At 42.9% G+C, this 13238-nt stretch overlaps 1 protein-coding gene across 1 annotated transcript in view; it reads right to left on the bottom strand.

The window, feature by feature from the left end:
- The window catches only part of wdr90 (WD repeat domain 90), a 17598-nt gene extending 4543 nt beyond the window's left edge, over nt 1-13055 (bottom strand). Inside the window, exons 1-32 of the mRNA XM_060871161.1 lie at nt 12868-13055; nt 12243-12334; nt 11956-12132; nt 11541-11679; nt 10444-10614; nt 10240-10366; nt 9746-9819; nt 9471-9580; nt 9120-9344; nt 8104-8172; nt 7034-7144; nt 6791-6936; nt 6655-6712; nt 4846-4964; nt 4531-4692; nt 4309-4439; nt 4069-4185; nt 3744-3979; nt 3497-3642; nt 3254-3384; nt 3028-3158; nt 2706-2867; nt 2476-2604; nt 2156-2286; nt 2007-2074; nt 1731-1862; nt 1317-1555; nt 1123-1225; nt 703-824; nt 400-556; nt 134-324; nt 1-47 (exon numbers count right to left, since the gene is read on the bottom strand). The exon at nt 1-47 is cut by the window's left edge and continues 122 nt beyond it. Of these exons, the coding sequence (XP_060727144.1) occupies nt 1-47; nt 134-324; nt 400-556; nt 703-824; nt 1123-1225; nt 1317-1555; nt 1731-1862; nt 2007-2074; nt 2156-2286; nt 2476-2604; nt 2706-2867; nt 3028-3158; nt 3254-3384; nt 3497-3642; nt 3744-3979; nt 4069-4185; nt 4309-4439; nt 4531-4692; nt 4846-4964; nt 6655-6712; nt 6791-6936; nt 7034-7144; nt 8104-8172; nt 9120-9344; nt 9471-9580; nt 9746-9819; nt 10240-10366; nt 10444-10614; nt 11541-11679; nt 11956-12132; nt 12243-12334; nt 12868-12883 (4169 nt within the window). The 5' untranslated portion in view covers nt 12884-13055. The remainder of the gene's footprint in view (nt 48-133; nt 325-399; nt 557-702; nt 825-1122; nt 1226-1316; nt 1556-1730; nt 1863-2006; nt 2075-2155; nt 2287-2475; nt 2605-2705; nt 2868-3027; nt 3159-3253; nt 3385-3496; nt 3643-3743; nt 3980-4068; nt 4186-4308; nt 4440-4530; nt 4693-4845; nt 4965-6654; nt 6713-6790; nt 6937-7033; nt 7145-8103; nt 8173-9119; nt 9345-9470; nt 9581-9745; nt 9820-10239; nt 10367-10443; nt 10615-11540; nt 11680-11955; nt 12133-12242; nt 12335-12867) is intronic.
- Nucleotides 13056-13238: the final 183 nt, after the last annotated feature.

The raw sequence follows: 13238 nt of genomic DNA, 5'->3' as shown, positions 1-13238 counted from the left end.
GTGACCTCAGCCTCGCCGATCTCCTCTGGCAAACCCATGGACTGGACCTAGAAGGAGAAGTACTAGTGAAGGAGGCGTGGCCTGTGTCCCTGTCAGTTCTAGAGAAGTAGGTGTGGCCTCAGCTTACGCATACCTGCAGCTCCGTTCCACGACCGTGGGTGTGTATGTGGCAGAAAAAGACGAAGCCGGAGCCGACGTACGCCAGTTGGCTGGCGCTGCCGGGGCAGAACGCCGCCTCGTGCAGTGGGACACTCGCTCTGATCGAACAGAGCAGCTCAAACGAGTGCGTGCTCCACAGTGCCACTGTCGACTCCTCAAAATCACCTGCAGACACCAGTAACTCCTAAATGAATACGATTCGTTTACAAATCGGACGAGATGTTATGTCATCCGACCCACCTATAGACAGAAAGTAGAGGTCGTCTCTGGAGAAAGCCAGACTCTGTACCGAGCCCTTGTGGAACGAAATGCTATTTCTGCGTGCTCCGTCTTTAACGTTCCAAATGCAGATGAGGCTCTTGGACGACGCCCCACCTCCTGACGCAGAGGCCACCGTCTACATCGGCAATGTTGATTATTTGTTTTATTATTACAGACTCTTGACAGGGTATTTGCAATTATTCTACCTCAATGTATGAGCGTCTCTTAATGATTAAAATACTTATTCGAATAAGGCATCAGAATCGCTTCCTACTGCAGCACCTGTGCGTCGTGCGTTACGGCGAGGGTTGAGATCTCCTCGCTATGGCCGAGCCAGTGTCTCTGAGAACCGTTGTGGAGGTTCTCCAGCACCACCACACACCCACAGGAGTACACAAACAGACCTGTGGCAACACAAACACACATTGTGCAGTCAACAAACAGTAACAAGCCCCAGGGAAGGCTTTTTTTAGTGCTGTGCAGAAAACGTTGCACAATATTGCATTATCCTCTACATCAATGCCGTGACTGTTGCCGTCACCTAGTGGTTTAGGACTTAAAGTAAGTTAGAACTTAAAGCCAGGTTAAAACAATTCTACTGCTGCAAAGGTTTACAAAGCTCAAAGTTTACAATGATGCTGATACTCAAGTCCCCTGAGGCACAACCACAAGACATGCTCAGATATTCGATGTACAGTTCACCTGTATCTGGATTCCAAACCATGTTGCTCCGCCCATTACCGTTGTAACCAATCACAGCTTTGAGGCTAAGTCCTTCTTGTCCTGGAGGTGGAGTTACAGCACCCTGAAAGAACAGAGGTTGAAAGTTAGTGAATGAGTGAGTCAATGAATCAGTAAGTAAGCTATTGAGTAAAAGTAATGATACTACTGTGTACCGGGTCAAGCGCAGACGTTTTGTAACGAGGCGTAAAGTGTTTGTAGCAGTCTGGACGAATCGGGTTCTTCTCCTCTCCGTTTTCCTCCACTGCGATCTGACTGGCTGGAGCAGTGACCGAATTTCCAGCTCCGCCCCTTTCAGTGACCTGCAGGAAGGAGGCGTGTCTAGGAGCAGGGGAACAGCTGTGACCAGGTTGCACCTCTTCAGCGTAACCGGTGATAGACAGGAAAGAGGAATCTGTTCCAAAACAAGACAGTACATCTAAAGTACATCAGACCCTATTTACAGTGTACCTTTAGTGTACAGTTTTGTCGTAGTGCCCCTAAAAAAGGTTTCTGCAGCATGTGGAGCATAATGTGACTCACAAACACGGATAGTGACAAACTCCTTGGGCAGAAAGTAGCCCACTTACCCTCATGCCCCCTCTTCTCTATGGTGATCATGTCTAAAATGGGCGGAGGTGAGACAGGAAGAGGCGCCGCCTGTCGAGGAATCCCGCTGGAAAAGCTTCCGTTAGACTCCGCCTCATTGGGTTTCACAGCCACTGAAGCAATCCAAAAATGAGTGAGATGAATATATACAATTTAATAGTTGAGTAAATTCACAATTATCAGAGTTTATTTTGTGTGTGTGAGAGAGAAAGAAAGACAGACAGAGAGGATAGTGATAGAGTCTGGTGTATATTTACCTGTCTTAGAAGCAGAGATGCTCTTGCCTTTCCCTGCTGTAGGAGGGGATACGGCTGATACCGGTGACCTGACAATGGGGTGAAAAAATGTGATAAAAGATGATACTCAGAATAAAGTGACATCATATTTCTAAGTAGAGGGAACTTACCTGCAGGAAGGTACTTTCTGTGGATGGGCCAGGAAGTCCCATATAAAAATGGCATCACCCACTGAAACCACACTCATCTGGTCAGGGGTGAAGTTCACCTGTTTAATGGGCTCAGAGTGACCGATGAACACCTGTAATACACATATACAGTTTTTTTTGTCCCGACTATTTGACCGCTTCGCTTCCTCAACTGCTCATCGTGATATAATCGCTTGTTATATCATGAAGATAACAGTATCCTCCACAATTATTGGCACCTTTTATAAAAGTGAATGTATAAAACTGCAATTATATATAGACACACACACACACACACACACCTGCGACTTGACATCCAGTTTCATGTTATAATCCCAGACTTTTACCGCATTGTGTCCGGCAGTGAGTAGATAGCGTCCGTCTTCGCTGACAGACAAAGAAGCGCACTGATCCTTGTGCACGTCGGATACCTGTAGACATTTAGAACAGTTAGAAGTGGAATACAAAGAAGGCACGCTGTTGTGTTTTTAGCATATAATTCTGTAGTTAGACTGTAGATCATCTTTCTCACCTCTCTCAGTAACTTTCCTGTGTTTCTGTTGATCCACAGGATCTTATTGGCTGAAGTGGTGACGAGCAGGTGGGACAATGAGGACGGGGAGAAACACACCTTTAACGCTGAATCCAGCGTCGTGCTCTCGACATCTAACACGCTCACATCCACACGTAGTAACTGAAACATACAATGTCAACAAATGTTATATGTTATACAGTATATTACTGTAGGTTAGTTATTATTAAAATAATAATAACCAACACCAGCACATAAACAGGTGTTCCTCAAGGGGAAATGCTAAGACCTTTTATTTTTTTAAATGAACAGTTAAGTGTACCTCATTGAGTGAATGTGCATCCGTGATGGTCACGGTGTATTCTGTGGGACCGACAAATGCCAGCAGTTTACTATCCGAACTCACAGCCAAAGCGTCCGGGCCTCGGTCCACACCTCGCACAACCATGTTACCTTTACAGCCGAATTAACACCAGGATTAGCCATGCAAAGTCCATTCCACTCCATGGAGAAATGTAGGCAACTCATACCGCGCAATGTGGACTAACCTAGCACACGGTGGATGGTATATTCTGGTTGGGAAGCGTTATAGAGGGCAAGGTATCCAAGAGATCCAGCACTGTACAGGCGTTCACCATCTGGAGAAAACACCAGGCCCACCACTGCACCCCGGTGCTGTCTGAACCAACACAAAACACAGTAGTATAATAAATACATCCACACTGCAGGGGATGTGAGGTGTGTGTGCGCATACTAGGCATGTTCCGAATAAAGAACACTGCTCTGTGTACCTGTGTTGTGCTAAAATGCTGGATGTAGGGATGTCAAATACTCGGACGGTGCCAGAGCTGGAGCCACAAGCAAAGATGGGCATCCTGGGATGGAACGCCACCGAGGACGGGGTGTCATTATGATCATCCGATACAAAGTCGTACAGCTACACGGAGAAAGACGGGTCATCTTCGATCGTTTTTTGCACGACACACTGCACTTACTTTCTGGAACAGAGTTCTACACAATAAATAGATAGAAACGAACCTGCTGAGCTGAATCCATGTCCCAGATACGGACGGTGCTGTCACGAGATGCCGTGGTGATCTGGCGCCGGGTTCTGTCCACGCTGAAGCCCAACACTGCGTCTGTGTGTGACCTCATGAGCGTGCGGTAACCACGGCTACTGACGTCTAGATAGCCGACGTTTCCTGTGCTGGTGGCCGCAAGGACGCTCAAACCGTCAGAAGATACACACACCAGACTGACTGGCCCTTCGTGTTCTAAACACAAACACAAAAAAAAAAACATCGGTTAATTCTTGTAGAAGTTAAGTGTGTGTCAATGTGGGATACTGACGACTGGCACTGACCCGCCTCAAGGAAGACTGAGGAGAAGTCGAGAGGCCAGAGACGCAGGAAGCCGTCCTCTGAGCCTGTAGCACAGAATGAGCTGCACACACTAATGCTGTTCACTGCAATACCTGGGCCTAAACACACACACACACACACACACACACACACACACACACACACACAATACATCTTAATATTCTTGTAACGACTTTCCATTGACATTTAGAGTAAATACACAACTCCTTGAAACTTCTCACCTGTACCGAAGGTCTGCTTCTCTCTGCAGTGGGTGTGGCTTTGCTGAGATGGGAGGAGCCTCCTGATATTCTGAATAGTCACTGAGACATAGTCAATCTCTAGGATGTGGCCGGTTCTACTGCTAACAAAGCTGTGAAACGCACACGCACTGATTAAGACACAATCGCTATAACAATAACGGCACTGAAGCGCAAGAAACAAGCACGAGTGTACGTCCTCACAGGGTGCGGTCCTCCGGCTGTCGTCCTGAAGCGTGTCCCTGCTCAAAGGCGAGGTCTGTAAACTCCAGGCTGTGATACTGACCCAGGTTAACGGGGCATGAGCGCAAAGAGTGGTCGCGAACGCGCCATAAACGCACATTGCCCACGCCACAGGATACCATGCTGCAAAATAAATAACAATAATGCAAATGGAAATATGAAAGGAGACACAGACGTGTGTGTACACGCAGAAAGTGTGTGTGTGTGAGAGAGAGAGAGAGAGAGAGAGAGAGAGAGAGAGAGAGAGAGAGAGAGAGAGAGAGAATGAATTTGTACCGTGTGTCATCGAAAAAGGTTATCTTCATGGTCTGGATGTCGACGTCTGTGTGAGCTTTAGCCACAACTGAGACAACACCTCCTTTGAGAACGCGCTGAGTGTTCCACACCACAACTGTCTACACACACACACACACACAAATTATTTCATTCTCCATAAAATAGTGCTCCAGAGATTTAGACACACGCTGCTTGTGTTAGAAATGAAAGTAAGAAGCAGATTTATTTGATACACTGAAATACATCAGCTATCATCCGTGCCAAGCATCTCAGGTCAGTGCCCTGAACCTCGGAGTTGCAGGGTTTAGAGCAGGGGTCACCAACGCGGTGCCCGCGGGCACCTGGTCGCCCGCAAGGAGCACTTAAGGCGCCCACGAGGCACGTTCTAAAAATAGCACTGGTCAAAATATAGCTCCGCCTAAAAAAATTTTCTTGCTGTAGTTTTTGAATAAAAAACGCTTGCATTAACGTAGATTTTAAAATGACGATATTTAATTTCATTTTATTTCATTAAAAAAAATTAAAACATAAATGTTTAATGTATATAACGAACTCTGGCCTTTTCTGAAGTCAAATGTCAATATTGCGCGCACGTCACGTCCGACTCCTGACACAAGGAAGTGGTGCAGCAACGATGAGGAGTTAGTTGTGATTTACCCCCCAAAAAATGGCAGAAAAGCGACAGAAAACATATAATTTTCACAGTGTTTGGGAGGAAGAGTACTTTTTACGTCAGTCAAAGAAAAGTGTGTGTGTCTCATTTGCGGGACGACTGTTGCGACGGCAAAGCGGCACAATGTGGCGAGACACTTCAGTACTTGTCACAAAAGTTTCAATGCTAACTACCCACCCGGCGGCGCATTAAGGACAGAAAAAGACGTTAAAAATCCTTTCATGCAAGTGGACATGACATGCACTGTTGAGCAACTAAGTGCTCTGTTCAACTTGGATGCTGGAAAGGTAGAAATAGAAATCCTAACGTTGTAAAATGACCTCCACCTCAAAGCCCATCAGTCTGCATCAAACTTTTGGTGCCTTGTGGACACAGAAAAGTACAGTGGTGTATGAACAGCAGCTATGAAATTTGCCTGCCTTTTTGGTTCAACCTATCTCTGTGAACCAGCCTTTTATAAAATGAACTTTATCAAGAACAAACACAGAACACGCCTTACTGATGCACATTTACACATAGACTCACTCAGACTTACAGTGTCAAATTATTCACCAGATTACAGTACACTGGTGAGCAGAATGCAGTGCCAGGCTTCTCACTAACAGACATTTACAGACAAAGAAGAGATAACGTGTTCATTGAAAACACCATAACATTAAACTAAAAATGTTTTTTTGAAAAAGACTAAATTACTTGTGAATATTCCTTCCATCATTGTTGTATAAATCATTGTTAATAATTGTGGAGAATAATTAACATTGATGTGAGCAGTGTCTTCACCATAATATTATTATTATTATTATTATTAAAAAGTGATCTGTGCAATTTTGCTCTTGAGGAAGTTTGTATCAAACCGGTAGCCCTTCGTACTACTCAGTTCCCTTGAAGTAGCCCTCAGTCTTAAAAAGGTTGGTGACCCCTGGTTTAGAGTATTTGGCAGAGTTATGGAATATATGTAGTTTTAAGTCAGACTGAAGAAAAAAACAAAAAACTTTAGTTATGTCTAACAAGAAAACAAATGCCTCCGTCCCGGGCAACTTGGCAGACGTTTGGTCTATCGGTTCTCAAAAACATTGATGTTTGTGTATGTTTGTACACAATGTTTATTTGTATATGTGATGTGATGCAGCACTTACAGTTTTGTTATGGCTGTCTTTGCCCACTCCACACAGAGCCCCACCGCTACAGGACAAACTGGACACACACACAAAGCAATATGTTTCAGTAAGCTTAAACAAGATGTCTAGTATGAGTGTGTGTGTGTGTGTGTACCTGAGTGAGTGCAGTGAGTGTGTGTGTGTTCTTATAATGGTTAGCGTCTCTCCCTTGCTATAGCTCCAGAGCCGAACCAGGCAGTGTGTTCCTGTCTGAGCCGATGCCAAGAGAGAAGAGCTGGAGTTCAGAGCCAGAGCTGACACCTGAGACACACACACACAATATAAGTGTTAATCACTCAGCATGGTAGTGTGTGTGTGTGTGTGTGTGTGTGGGTGTGTGTGTTTGCTTGTTACGCACTTTATCTGTGTGGCCGATGAAAAAGCGCTGTTGACCAGATGAGACCTTCATACTGACAATGATGGCATGACACGGATACACCACATCTTCTCCGTAACAAGCCCACAAAGCCTGAGAGAGAGAGAGAGAGAGAGTGCAAGAGAGGGAGAGAGAGAGAGAGACAGAGAGAGAGAGTGCAAGAGAGGGAGAGAAGGAGAGAGAGAGAGAGAGAGAGAGAGAGAGAGAGAGAGAGAGAGAGAGAGAGAGAGAGAGAGAGAGAGAGAGAGAGAGAGAGAGAGGGAGAGAGGGAGAAAGAGAGAGAGAGAGAGAGAGCAAGAGAGAGAGAGAGCGCAAGAGAGACAGAGCGCAATAGAGGGAGAGCGCAAGAGAGGGAGAGAGGGGGAGAGAAAGAGAAAGAGACACAGAGAGAGAGAGAGAGAGAGAGAGAGAGAGAGAGAGAGAGAGAGAGAGAGAGAGAGAGAGAGAGAGAGAGAGAGAGAGCGCAAGAGAGACACAGAGAGAAAGAGAGAGAGAGAGAGAGAGAGAGAGAGAGAGAGAGAGAAAGACAGACACAGAGAGAGAGAGAGAAAGAGAGAGAGAGAGAGAGCGCAAGAGAGACACAGAGAGAGAGAGAGAGAGAGAGAGAAAGAGAGAAAGAGAGAGAGAGAGAAAGACAGACACAGAGAGAGAGAGAGAGAAAGAGAGAAAGAGAGAGAGAGAGCGCGCAAGAGAGACACAGAGAGAGAGAGAGAGAGAGAGAGAGAGAGAGAAAGAGACACACACAGAGAGAGAGAAAGAGAGAGAGAGAGAGAGAGAGAGAGAGAGAGAGAGCATAAATAATAATCACTGACTTTCTTTGTAGTAGTTGTGCTGTTTTTAAATATTGTTATCCTGGCTTACAGATTTAAATATATAATAGAACTAAATATTATTAGTAAAATAAAAGTAAAAAAATTATAAATAATAAATTAAAGCTATATAAATATAACCATACTACTATACAACATGACCAAATGTAATCATTAAAATAAAAAGTATAGGTTTTAGAATTAAAGAGGTATAACAGACAATGAAGCCGAATTCTCACTCACACATCTCACTGTTGCTCCACCAAAGCCAATGATTCTGCTCATCTTCAGTATAGGGTCAGGGTGCAACTTCTGTTAAGGACGATCACGACACACAAACAAATGTAATATCAGGAATATATTCAGAACACTAGTGTTAATTTCGTCACCTATTTTTAATTTAGTCTTAGTCTTGTGCCAAATGTCCTTGTTAGTTTTAGTCATATTTAGTCATTCACATATCTTTTTTTGTTAGTCAAGTTTTAGTCGACTAAAAGTCTCGTCATTTTAGTCTAGTTTTAGTCAAAAGAAAACTCAAGGTATCTTAGTCAAGTTTTAGTCGACTAAAAGTCTTTTAATTTTAGTCTAGTTTTAGTCAAAAAATTGTTGTCTTTTTTTTTTAAAATAACACATTATAACTGAGATTATTACTGATAAACATTTCAGTAAAAAAAGTGTTTCACATGTTTCACTCGAACTTGACCACACATCACATTTTTTACTTTATTCATACTGCTTTTAATCGTAATGCAAAGACCGGTCATCGGGACATAAGCTGTCATGTACAATAAAAGAGCTGCGCAGCGACAGGAAATAAAATTTAACACAAAAAGCCTGACTAGACCAGAGGTGGACTTGCGCTCAGGAGTTTTATTTATTTACTTAGTTAATTTTTTGAGCGGCGTGTGTACAAATTCTTTCTACGCACACACTATTTTATTTCTTGATAACAGACCGCTGCGAACTATAACACACCGTTGCCATGAAAAACAGAGTGTTGCCATGGACACACAGGATTCTAACCGTAGAGACGGAGCGCACTATTTTCTTTAGAGGAAGCAATACAATCGTTTTTAAATCAATAAACTCCTTTTAAATCATCATTTTGTGTCAAATTATTGATTTATTTGGTAGGTAGCAATATAATAATTGGGATCCGCTTCGCGGACCTGTAACTTGAGCAACAAACATTCTGCACTGAAACCACAAGACGTAGGAGACCACACACACAAACCCACACACGCCAGAGGGTCACTCACTGCCACTTCCTCACTGTCTGCTGAATGGGTGCTTATGTCATCATCCTCATAGTGAGCGTATACATGTATACTGTCTCCATCATCACACACGACCCTGCTCTCCTCCTCCTCCTCTTCACACTGTGACCTACGACCTGTAAATCTGAGGCTGCCTACATCTACGGAAGGTGCCTTGGTGAGCTCGGGCAGACTGGAGGTGTCCAGCAGTGGGCGCTGCTTAGCACGCTACACACACACAGATACAATCTCAGAGATACAGCATCACCACATGTCCAGTTTCTTAGTAACATGACATAACATTAGTTTCTGAGAACTGATGAAATATGACCAGGAAGTAAAGTCAAGACTCACAGGTTTAGGTGTGGTGATCTGCTGGACGAGGGAGACACGGTCCTGCACCGGATTACTGATGCCCACACTGTAACTTTCCTCTCGATAAGGACTTTTGTCATGTAGGGGTTCTTTTACACACACAGAGAGAGAGAGAGAGAGAGAGAGAGAGAGAGAGAGAGAGAGAGAGAGAGATGTTCCTTAGATAACTGAAATGAAGCACAACAATAATATGTGTGGTAAACATCTACACACACACACACACACAAGTAGCGCATTTTGTGTGTAACACTTACGTGGACTTAAGGCTTGTGTGCTCTGTCCTTTCTGTATAGAGTCAAATGGCATCTTTGCACCATCTGAGGGAAATCTGCAAAAACACACGTAGCATGGTTTTAATCTCACGTTTAAACGAACATTCCACTGACAGTTCACTCAAAAGGAATGTTGCTGAAATGTTTGCACTCATGTCGTATTATCCTTTAATAGTTATGAATATTGCTTTTCTGTAGAAGACTTCCATGTAAACCATCAGATGTAAAGCTGTAACTTCAGTTTTCTTACACAGGGAGGTCTTTGAGTCTGAGGGCTTATTGCAATAACATTCAACTTCAAGAGAAAGGAAATAATGAGAAGTTGCTGAGGATAAAAATAGCTGTTATCACATGAGTGACATAAGGAATGAACTTGGTTTGAAGCTGTTCCACTGCATTAAGTGTTCACAAATACTGCACAATAAAGTGTAAAATACTAAAGCTCCTATTGTCGCACAGGAAGATGTGCGGCGTACCTGATGTAGTCGTAGAGCTGATGCCAACTGCTGCCTTTTGGCACAGGAAAGCACATGTCTCTAGGCATAGGAGCCGTTCCCTCAGGCAGCACCATGCCCGCCTGCCGGAACTCTGAAAACGACAGACCTACAATCGCATAACATGAAAGTATTAAAACAGAGAGAAATCACTGTATTGTTTTAACACCAGTTATGAGTATGTACCTGGATCCAGCAGCAGGTCGCTGGTGACCAGATTTTTGACAGCCATGTTGGCACAGAGTTTGATGCTCTTCAAGTGGCTGTGTGTTCTTCTGAGGTAGACAGAAAGCACGTCATGAAGGTCCATCATCAAGCACGTCCAGCGGACACTCACTGGAGCTGGACCCACCAGACCTTAAATACAGAAAGCCACGTTACATATAAATACATAATAATTCCATTTGTACCCATTATCTGTAAGATACATTTCTGGTGAGCCAGCCAGGAGCCCACACTGAAAGCTAAAATGAGTATGCATAACGAGGCACACTAGCATATTAAGCACATAAGTCAGTTTTCTTGTATTATTACATGCCTATTACATTTCTGGTGAGTCATTGTAAAAAAACAGCCAGAATGGTTTAGCTAAGACCCATGGAATGTAAAATGGCAAAGAATGCAATTATTTGTATTTTAATCAGACCGTTATAATTGTGGCAAGCCAGCCAGGAGAAGGCATTTAAAACCAGCATAAAAGAGTCTGAATAGCAACACACAAAATGTCTTTAATGTGGACAGCATTATTATCTGCATGTATATAGTAAGGAGTGCTTACTAATAATAATCAAGACTTATATTATTAATATTATAAAAGTATATTATAGAAAAGTACTTGTAATTGTGCCTGCAACACACCAAATGATTTTAACAGAGCCAAGAATGGCATGATCAGTCTTATAATCAAGCTGCTGGATTTGAGGCGAGCCAGCCAGGAGAGAAAAACACTGAAAACCAGACTCGAATTCTACATAAAAATATGCATGTTTTTAAGGTTTTTGCCTTTAACTTTTTTGACAAGCCACACAGTAGTAAGCCAGCCCTTTAGCCTGTTGTTTCATCAGGATTTGTTGTGAAATCCACAGTGGTAGATTGTATGACTAGTAATTAACTAATTATCTTAAACACTGTGGGCCAATTTCTTTTCACCTTGTAGTGCCCTTTGAGATATTTTTCCATATATTTTTTTGTACCCAGCTTTCACACTAAGTCTGACATCGTAATCAATAACTGATGTTAATAAGGTAAATTATTGCAAAAGTTTATATATTTAGAATGTTTACTGCGTTTAGCTGTCTTGGCTGTGCTCTCGTAAACAGAGTCAGGTGCAGCTGAACACAGGAAAGGGAACTGCAGCCATGTCGCTGTGGATTTAAACTCCTTGAACAGGTTGGAGAATGACACACGGATCACCTGACCTTCCTGAGAGAGAGAGAGAGAGAGAGAGAGAGAGAGAGAGAGAGAGAGAAAACCCTTTATACATAACTCCATGTCATGTTACATTTTCTGTGTCACTTTTCAACTCTTATCTCCAGCCAAAACAACTGCTCATTGGAATTTTTGGCTTCATAAAATCAGAGTATGTCCCTAACAGTAACCATAGTAACCTGTCCATAGAGTGTGTGAGTATAACTAGTATTTAGTATACCAGGTTACACTCTGGACATCAGCTCACAAAGCTTCTCTCAATGCTCTCACCTCAGCCACCACATCTAAGTGCACTACAAAGTGTTTATTGGGACAGGGTCTGAAGAGTAGGTACAGGTAGCGACCGGTGAGGCCCAGAGACTGGCTGCTGGTTTTGGGAATCAGGATGTAGTTGCTGGCTGGAACTGAACCACGGATTCGGAACACGGTGCACTTGAGTGTCTTGTCCTAACGTGATGGGGAAAAAAAACAGGAGGCTCAGGACTGAAAGGCAATAGTTTAGCTTATTGGACTTTTTTTTTAAAGATATTTTAGAAGTATAAAAGTTTTTTTTTAACCATATAGCATGTGACATCTCCTTCTTTGCTGGCCTTCCGCCATTCTTCCACTTTCACATGCTTAAATATGTTTACATAAGGATGCTGCCACACTGGAAATAGAGACAAAACATAATTTAATAAAAATACATTTTCTTCATCAGGGAAAAAAAAAACAATAAGAGACAAAACAAACACACTGACATTCAACCAATGTCTAATCATTTAAACCTGACACTTAAAGCCTGTGTTTGTAGAAGGTCATTAGACTAAACAATAGCATGAACTGTAGGGACTGAGGAAGGGACCTGAGCTGCAGTGTGTATTTGTGTGTGTGTGTGTGTGAGTGTGTGTATATATGTGTGTGTGTGTATATATGTGTGTGTCTGTGTATGTGTGTGAGTGTTTGTGTGTGAGAGTGTTTGTGTGTATATATGTGTGAGTGTTTGTGTGTGTGAGAGTGTTTGTGTGTATGTATGTGTGTGTGTGTGTTTGTGTGTATATGTATGTATATGTATGTGTGTATGTGTGTGAGTGTTTGTGTGTGTATATATGAGTGTGTGTGTGTGTGTGTTTGTGTGTATATGTATGTATATATGTGTGTGTGTGTGTGTGTGTGTGTGTGTGTGTGTGTGTCTAAACTCACCTTTAGACGCCATCATTAATCCCTAAAAGCATTTGGTTTTATTCCTGAGTTCATTTAAACTCCCGAACACATTAAAGCCCATTTGTGTCTGATATAAAACCAACAGCGTTGTTTACATGATGTTCAGTTGATGTTTACGGTCGTCAGGCGAACTTCCCGCTGCAGCAGCCGCCGCTGACTTGCGTCATGACGTAAAACCGGAAACGTCACCGAGAATATTGTAGTCCAATGTAATGGGTAATGTAGTCCTATAAAAAAAAATAACGGTTACAATAATCTTTGTGCTGAGTTATGGATGAATATTTCTAAATAAAATGATATGAATATGATTTGCAGTCGGTGGCAAAGCGTCAATCACAAGTTACAGGACA

Source organism: Tachysurus vachellii, chromosome 5, assembly GCF_030014155.1.
Source record: "Tachysurus vachellii isolate PV-2020 chromosome 5, HZAU_Pvac_v1, whole genome shotgun sequence".
NCBI lineage: Eukaryota > Metazoa > Chordata > Actinopteri > Siluriformes > Bagridae > Tachysurus > Tachysurus vachellii.
The sequence above is the reverse complement of the archived record's forward strand: the minus strand, read 5'-3'. Positions and strand labels throughout refer to the sequence as shown.